Below are 9,389 nucleotides of genomic sequence, written 5' to 3'. Positions count from 1 at the left end.
ACCTAAACGTAAATGCAATTCCAACCACAAAGGCTAGGCTAATTGTGAAAGTGGCTAAATAATTTGCAGTTAATTTCAATCAAAGAAAAACTTTCAAGGAATTTGGAATCCTATTTTAGAACGAAATCTAGAGTAGGATTCAAATGACTTAGCATATTTTAGAGTCTTGTAATTTTTAAGACCTTCCTTAGTCTCACAGTGAAAGCCATTATTTCATTTTCAACTCTTGTACAAATTGTCCTGCAACTGCTAGATTTCTATCAAAATACAACACTAACCAAAAATGTTATTTAACAGAAACTTGTTAAAAACTGAAGGGAAAATAAGAAATTTAGACCTTATTTTAACTTAATACTAAATAAAGTGCGAGAAAGATATTGGTTTCGTATTATAGTTTGCGTATTTTGAATATATCATTTTAGAAAAAAACAAAAGCAATAAAAAATAATAATAAAGAAGATAAACTTTTAACGTAGCATATCATAAATATTTATTTTTTATTAAAAATTATCGAAAAGCTTTATATTAAAAATAACTTTAATATTACATTAGTTTTATTCAGTTGTGAAGCCTGGAATAAGTGCAGAAATAATTTAGGACAAAACTCAATAGATAAAGCCTGTACTTTAATTTTTGGGACCATTTCAGTTACATTCTCACAATCGTTAACAATGTCAATCGTATTTTCATGCGAAAATTAAATTCAAACTAAAATTTGCCGTGTTTTTCCTTTAGTTACTCGATCAATCAATTACCTCACATGTTTACTCCAAGCGAAATACGAGATATGCGAATATTATGAAAGTCAAACGAGGGTCTCGAAAACTAGGAAATGACAATGCGTGCAATAGTTGCTCCATGACACCATCATTTTATGGTGTTAAAGAGCGTCAATTATATGACTACCAAATGGCTCACTTTTGTTTAAAAATGGTATAGGGGTTGAGAACATGCGATCGGCATATTGATTGGCAACGTTGATACAGGAACTACAAAGAAACTCGTGTTACAAACATAAACGCCAAAAACAAATTGATGGTTCCATCGAAAAACATCAAAAATGTATCAAAATTGATGAACAAGTAAATGTTTCGGCAACATCTGATGATTCGTTAGCTCAAAAAGGGTCTAAGTACACTGCTTGACTAGTTTGTGTGCTTACCTGCAAATGAGTTACTACTGAGGCATCTGATTATTGAACCTAACCTCTATTAATTTTCAACAACTTTATTATGAAAAAAAAAAAATGCTGTTTAGAAAATAAAGAGAAGAATTTTTTCCAACTTTTAAATCTTTTTATCATATTTAAGTTTTTTATAGTCCCAACTTTCAAAATAATCACCGCCTTGAATGAAGAACGTCGTCTCTAATAATGTAACTCTGTTCGACTTCATAGGCTTAAGAGCCGCTTCCTCCTCTTCTATTTACCTCTTTTACTTTTTAATCTGATTAAGATTTTGCTATTTAAACAAGTTTGCGTTTCAATTCTCGCTGCCGTTTGTATGCATATAAACTCTACGAGACTGAACAAAGCGACGTAAAAACAACAAATCTACGTAGAAAGCCCAACGTAACTTTTACACAACTCTCTGTTCGGAATATTTATGTCTGAATATATCTAAACAAACCAAAGTTGTGTTTAAATAAAACAAGCATTTTGACTAGTTCAAAAATTTTTTTTGAATTTTCAGCACAGGTTTTAATATCAGGTAAGTATGCTGGGTTTTACCTGTAAAACTCACAAATAGCATTGCTGTAATATCATTTTTCGCAGAAATATGATTCCAGTTTTTTAACTTTCTCTTGTATTCGCCTATGTACTTGGATAACGTCCTATTTCGTATATACACCGATATTGATATCGAAACTAAGAGATTCCACAAGATTCCATTGTCGTTTTAACATATTTCCATAGGTGCTAATGAAAGTAGAAAAAAGTTATCAGTTGTCTGAACTCCAATTCAATTAACAACTCTTTTAAAATAATCAAGGAGTAAAGCTTTGTATCATTTTTTTTTTTTTTTTTTTTTTTTCACACATTTTTCACACTACATTTATAACTACAATTTTAATTTGTCAGTACTGAAAAACCAAATATCCAAAAACTCAAACAAATCATGCTAATTATGCTAATTATCAAAAACTCAAACAAATCATGCCAACTATGCTAATTATCAAAAAGTCAAACAAATCATGCTAATTATGCTAATTATCAAAAAGTCAAACAAATCATGCTAATTATGCTAACTATCAAAGCTCAAACTTGCATGATTTGAAGGTCTGCTACTTAAATTAAATATTTAAAATTTGCGTACAAAATAAAGAATTAATTGCTTACATTCATCATGAAAAGAATGTATTTAGTTCTTATCCTTTAAGAGTTACAATTAATCATAATAATTTATTAAAGGCTTTTCTCCTTGAGTTTAGTAGGTTGAAGGATCTCATGAAAATATGGATTAACTTGAAATGATCTCTAGAAAACTTTATAAATATTCCAATATAAATTTAAATATAAGTTGCTGAAATATCAAAGAACCTCGTTAAGACTTTTAAAATATGAACGATCCTGGTTAACAGAAAAAACCTTACGGTTGGACCAGGTAGAAAGAACAAGGACTGGGGAAATCTAACTGAGAGAAGCAGAAGATTAAAAGTAGTAATATAGGTTTAGTTATAGGTATAACTACATGATCAGTAGGCTTCAGTTGAAACTGCTATGAAATTACAGCTCTCAAAAAGTATTCCTGGTATGTGATTTTCGCAACAATTCATAAACTTTTGGAACATGGGGTGCAGATATTTAAGGCATTAGAACTTCTTGATGATTTCTACTTTGAGAAGTAACAAGAGGCTCTGAATAAGGAGATTTCCAAAGATATCCAGAAAGAATGCTATAATAAACCAGTACTAATAGCTCTAATATGTAACATTAGTTTCAAAAAACTTTGACATAATAAAAAAATAAAGCTTTTTTTGATAAAAACAGTTTTTTTATTTTGTTGTTTTGGGCATAGAAAAGTTAGATAAAATAATAAGGTATTTTGATTTTTTGAATCCACTTTTTTTATTTTGGTTTTTTGAAAGTTTTTTACTTTAGTTAGTACGGTAACTGTATGTAATTTACACAGGGTAACTTTATGTAATAATAACCTTAAGTATTTTACGTGTCTAAATAACATTCATATCCTTTTAATTTAGACATTTGTGTTCAAAGAATATTCGCTCAAGTGATTTTACGGAAGCCGAGCTAAAACATAATCACACGGTCCTAGTTCTGTAAATCAAGCCCTATCCTTAAGCACCTAATGAAATATGTCATGAGCCACTGGTTGCAGCAGGAACTTCTCTCCCAATATCGCTTACTGTCAAAGCAAACGGATATGTAAAGATCCTCTGTGGTAGAACACGTGTGTGAGTGTGGGGGGGGGGGGGGCTGGGCGCGGTTAACTTACACGCGTAACACACTAACATACGCGCGTGTCTAATATACCTGTTAAGTTGTTTTAAATAGCAAGTTTAAATTATCTGACCCAAAAAAATTCAAAAACTATTGTTTGTCGCTCATATTTTTGGCATATTTCACCTTTCTAACTCAATATGCCACGATAGCGGAAGAAACAGAGTTTTAAAAAACGTAAAAGCTATGGTTTTGATTTTTTTACGCAAAGAGAACAATGTAAATATATATTATAAGCTTTACTATGTACTCTTTCGTTGATTTAAACTTTGGCAAAAATTGATGGTAGAAAGCAGTTTTCTAAATTAGATTCTTTAACAAACTTCTATTATCATTTATTCATATATCATATTCAATATATCATAAATTTCTATTATATATTTAATAAATTTCTATGTATCACTCTAATTTGCTCATCCAAATAACCGATTGCTTAACTGATATTTGAACAATCATCATAAGTTAACTTAAAATATAAATTAACATAAATTAATTGTAGATAATTTTTTCAAAGTCTCGCTACAATTTTAACATTAAACAACAACTTCTGTTATTATTGATAAAAATTTCCATCAATAACATTAATACTGTTTTTACTATTACTAACTATTTGTTTTATTGAATGCTTCATACAAGGAAAAGTAAAATTTCAAATATTAGTTTTTCTTCAGCGAATTTTTTTGTCGGCTTCCGGGGACACAAACTTTTACGATATGCAGCTCATAAACAAAAAATTTCATGACAATTCAAATCGCGATTTTATGTTTGTTATTTTGACAATTCAACTTGAGTCATTTTGAGTTCAACTTATGACTGTTCTATTTACACACTTTCCGAAGCTTCAACAAACTGCTCGAATTTTTGCTTTTAAGATAAATATTATGCAGTTGCTTTAAAAGCCCAGCGAATAACAACTGAGTGAATTTAATTTTTAAAAAGTAAATAGAATTTATTGGTGAACGAGTTTATTATTTTATGCTATATATTAAGTTTAACATAAAACATAAAATATAAATCACTTGTAAAAATCATAGTTTTTTATCAAGTAGTTGAATAATTATGTGAGTATTGGATTAATAAATAGTAGTTAAATTTTCAATTATCGAAAAATATTTTTTCGCACTCTTTCTTTAGATTAAAAGAAAATTTTCATTAGGTCTTTGAAATGAACACGATGTTGATCTTAAAGTCCATTCCCTTTCTTACGTTACTTTGCATGAGTGCTGGTCAAAAGAAATATTTTATAGGAGGTAAGAATTGTTCGTAACAGACATTCAAAATACTTACACGTCAAATATGGCGAGAACTCTGCAAGTTCTAATCTTTAAAGATTTACAAAAAATTCCTTCTTTTTATAAGTTTTACTTTTACTTACGTTAAATTTTGTAATACTTTATTAACATTTTAACTTTGTATTTTCATAAATTCCATATTAAATTTGTCATATAAAAAAACTTGTTCTTCACAAATGTTTGTAGAAACTTCATTTTTTTTTTTAGATTGCTCGTTCGGCTTCTGTGATCAACTGTGTAAATCTGTGAGTGAAGATTCAATCGAATGTTTTTGTAAAAAAGGTTTCATACTTCGGAACGATGGAAGAAAATGTGACCTTGGTAATTGATATTTTTTTATTTTAATCGCCATTATCATCATCATTGTCATCCTCATCATAGTCATTGTTATCATCGTCACCGTCATCATTGTCATTGTCGTCTTTATTATCACACAATTATCATCATCATCAAGTTCTCTTGAATGTACAACTTTTATTTAGATCAAGATGATACTCAGTTAATTGAAAGTGTTCAGTTATCAGGTGATGGAGAATCTCCTACAAATTGTGACGACTCTGATGGAAATTGTGATCCAACCACCAATGATCTTGGTTCAGGAGAAAACGATGATCTTCCCCTGATAACAACTGAAAAATCATCTCAAGTAGCTTTGATTTTAACTTCAATATTCCATAATGAAGAACGAATTGAACAAGAATCATCGGAATTAAATTTTGATGATAACACGAGCGTAACTTTGATAAGTACATTTTTGAATAAAAACGCTACGGCGTTGAATGTCGTAAAAAGTACCATTTTTAGTGCATTTCAATCCGAAAAATTACTTCCTACAAACACGAGTAAAAGTACACCCCCTCTATCGTCAATCGATGCTTACGCAACTTCACAAAATTCAGATGTCTTCAAAGTAATGGATCAAAGAAAATCAAGCTTTCAAACTTCTATCTCGGGCACTTCAGCAAAAACTTCTCAAATTAATCTTTTAAAAGCATCAAAATCGTTAACAACAGTTTTAAAACAAAATGATAGTTCTACAACAAATATATATAGTATATCTAAACCAAATCTTCAAGTAAATGCAACAGAAATGGATCAAGGAAGTTTTTACAGATCATTAAGTGATTCGAATTTCAGTTATTCAAAGCCATCAACTGAATACTCAAAACAAGCGCATAACCTAAACGAACTAAATCCAACGAATAAGACGAACTTAACGAAACAAAGTGTAAATATTAGCCATCTTTTTTTACAAAACATTACTCCAAGTTTTTTACAAAACATTATTACTCCAAGTTATCATAAAGATTATGTAAACGCTATCACAAAGAAAACACCAACTTTATCTCAGAAGAGTTCAACAATAAGCCATTTTTTTCAAAAGAAAATTGCATTTTTTACGATAGATGATTCAGTTTCAGCAACTTTTGAAACATCTACCCAGAATGTTCAAAAGAAAACGCAATTCGAAATAACAGATTCTGTATATAATTATTCACGATTTAGTTCATTTGGAGTCAACCACTCTGCTTCTCATGATAGAGCAATAATAACTCCCACAATGGTATTAAATACAGAACCTTTAATACTTCACTACATGAACGGATATTTTTCGTCAACACCATCAAAGTTGAACACATCAAAGTTATCACCTTCCGTTATGCGGACTTTACTTTTTTCAAAAAAAAACAAGCTTAAAATTCGCTACAATAAGAGTTTAACGCTATCTAATTTTTACAGCAGCCAATCAAAAGACTACATCGACCTGCTTAATAGTGTATCTATTGCATACAATAACACTTTTAAAAGCAATTATAACTCGAAAAGCGTACGTCTTTGTATGGAGAAGCATATCGTGATTTACTTGCTTGTGTTTGCTGCTTGTTTACGCATGTTAACTTTTCAAACTTATTTAGCTTGATAAAAAGAAATGAGCAATAAAAATATTGCTTTAAAAATGGAGGCGACTTCGATTCACGATTTTTCAAGAACGAAAAAAAAAAAAACTTTTACACGACGTTTCCCTGTTTTGAAATTTGACCGGTCGTAAGGCAAGTGTATTTATCTTTCTCTAGGTTAAATATGATCAATTATCGGTCTATTTTTGGGAATGCGTTTCAAATAAAGTATGACTTTATTGAATCTTCATTTTCCTATTTTTAACTATAATATAGTAATTTTAGAACTTTTGATGATTTAAAACTTTGCAAATAGTGAATTCATCTTGAAAAATATTAAAATTTTTCGACTTTTTAAAAATTTTTATATAAAATTTTTTGAGACAAAAAATAGTTGTTCAGACTAGGGGCGGATCATCCATGGGACAGATGGGGTGTTTACCTCAGGCCTTAGAAGAAAATTTGACCTACGAAAAGAAATAATTTATTTGTACTTACAACACAAAAAATTTTTACATTTTTTTAATATCGGATTTTTTTAACCCTTTATTGGTCGAATATTGAAAAAACTATTTAAATAATTTTTTTTAATGAATATTATAAAGATATGAAAAAAAAAAAGAACAAATTTTTTTCAAATACAGTAATACCTAAATTTTAATTCTTGCCGTTTGGTAACATTGAACGATAAAGGTAATAGATACAAAATTTTAAAAAGATTGCTTTTATGCCATTATGTTTAAATACGCTGGCAAACTATATATAGAGCTTATTAAATAAAACTCGTTCACATTAAGTGATATTTTCAATCATAAAATAGTTACTACAATTACAATTAAAAAATTACTTAGCTCAACAAGGAGTGTCAGGGGAGGGGGGGCGCATAGGTCAACTTGACTATGTGAAAATCAAAGAAGCTTTTTTATTTTTAAAACTATGTTATATAAAAAGAGAACCTAATCTAAGTTTTAAACAATGACATCTTTTGATCTTAAAAACTCTGTGCTTTGACGAAAAGAAATAATTTATTTGTACTTATAAAATAACACAAAAAGTTTTACATTTTTTTAATATCGGATTTTTTTAAAGCGTGCAGTTCACATCATTTTTCATCAGTTTTCTTCAAACTGTTTATCTATTTAAAAACCATGTCTGTTAATGAACTTAATTTCGGTTAACCAATCATCACTTTATATAAAAGTTTTTTAAGCTTAACTCATCGTATACCGCAATATAAATGACATACTATAAATGAAGTTGTTGAACCATAAAAAGCGTGCAACTTTCAAATTCAAGCTAATCATGATTTTTTTGTATATGTGGATTTATTAAAACATTTTTGAAACGACAACGATCGGCGAAAATGATTGCATGCATGAACAAGTTATATGTTGTTAAAAGACTTAACTCAACTGTACATGCAGACCATCTTTTCCCATGCAAGGTGGTTTGCACATGCAATTGCAATTAAAGCCTTGACGCCAAAATATTTAGAAATATTGTAAACTTTATTAGCACCAGCAGAGTGTCCTTCAACAAACCTGACTCAGTTTGCTATGCACTTTCATTTATTCAGCCCATCGACTGGAGACAGCGCTGCTGTGCAAACTATGGAATCCTTTTTTTAACAATTATTAGCAAGACACTCTAAGAATTTTAAAACTTTTAAACTCATTGTTGATTTATCTTGAATCTATGCGCGATTCTTTTGATTCTTTTGAAGAACAAGCAAAACAACTTGTGTTAAATGATTATTGGAAAGCAAGAGTGATAAAAAGTGCAAGGTTTTTAGTGAAGTAAAGTCAGTGGCAAAGATGCAGTTTTATCAACCAGGGAACAATTTAAAAAAAAAACTTATCTATTATTTTGATAGCTTTTAAAGTAAATGAATAGAAGAAAAAACGCTTATCAGATATTTTCAGATAGATTTGGTTTCTTGGCAAAAGTCAGCAGCATGTCAGCTATGAAATCTTTTTGCGAAGAGGCAGATTATCTTGTGCAACACTATCATTATGATTTGGAAGCATATTTCAAGGATGATATAGTCATGTTCTTTGAAATACTAAAAATGAATAAGCACCACGTAAAAACAGCGGGGAAAATGTTGATGAATATTATTGTGAAAAAATTAACTTTTTTCTTACTCAAATGTATTTTCTTACCCAAATGGGTTTACTTGAGCATCTTGGTTGCTTCTTGTAATGGAGAACGTTCTTTTTCAACAACGAAAGAGTAAAAAATTATCTTGGCCTTCTCTGCACTTAACAAGATTTGATGAAAATTATAAATGTAGACCACATCAACAATTTGCAACTACAAAAAGCAGAAAAAAAACCTTTTGTTTTTGAAATTAACAAATACACTTAATTTATTTTTTAAAAAAAAAAGTTTAACAACGAACTTTTTACAAAAGCTGTTTGGAATATAGACACCCCTATACCAGAGACATAGTGTGAACCAACAACGTTAATATTCATGTTTTTTTAACTTATTACGTTTTACCCTAGGAATTAATTAATACGACTTTGGTTCTGACGATAATTAGTTATTAAATGACGTTGAAAGACGATAATTAACAATTGAAAAATAGAAATTCCAAATTTGAAGTTGCAAACTGCTAAATGTGATCTAAAACTGTTTGCAAAAGATTTTTTGATTTGATATTAACATTTCATTCCAAGAAATAAATAGTAAAAACGCTGCGAATGCCAGGAAAGCGCAGCAAACTTAATATAAAAG

At 29.5% G+C, this 9,389-nt stretch overlaps 1 protein-coding gene across 1 annotated transcript; it reads left to right on the top strand.

The window, feature by feature from the left end:
- The first annotated feature begins 4,284 nt into the window (after positions 1-4,284).
- Positions 4,285-6,894, top strand: LOC149886131 (uncharacterized). The gene is made up of 3 exons (XM_090093938.1): positions 4,285-4,710; positions 4,960-5,073; positions 5,235-6,894. Exons 1-3 carry the CDS (start codon positions 4,626-4,628, stop codon positions 6,671-6,673), a joined length of 1,638 nt encoding a protein of 545 aa, XP_089950064.1. The 5' UTR covers positions 4,285-4,625; the 3' UTR covers positions 6,674-6,894.
- Positions 6,895-9,389: the final 2,495 nt, after the last annotated feature.

This window comes from Hydra viridissima, unplaced genomic scaffold (assembly GCF_058129835.1).
Source record: "Hydra viridissima isolate aposymbiotic clone 2 unplaced genomic scaffold, HvirCarnegie_v1 scaffold_7, whole genome shotgun sequence".
Classification (NCBI taxonomy): Eukaryota; Metazoa; Cnidaria; class Hydrozoa; order Anthoathecata; family Hydridae; genus Hydra; species Hydra viridissima.
This window is presented reverse-complemented; position numbering and strand designations above follow the sequence as displayed.

Bases quoted from the DNA above. Each gene is read 5' to 3' on its own strand.
- LOC149886131 (XM_090093938.1), top strand. From the start codon at position 4,626: ATGAACACGATGTTGATCTTAAAGTCCATTCCCTTTCTTACGTTACTT. The intron at 4,711-4,959 runs GTAAGAATTGTT...TTTTTTTTTTAG, and splicing joins AAAGAAATATTTTATAGGAG to ATTGCTCGTTCGGCTTCTGT. The intron at 5,074-5,234 runs GTAATTGATATT...ACTTTTATTTAG, and splicing joins TGGAAGAAAATGTGACCTTG to ATCAAGATGATACTCAGTTA.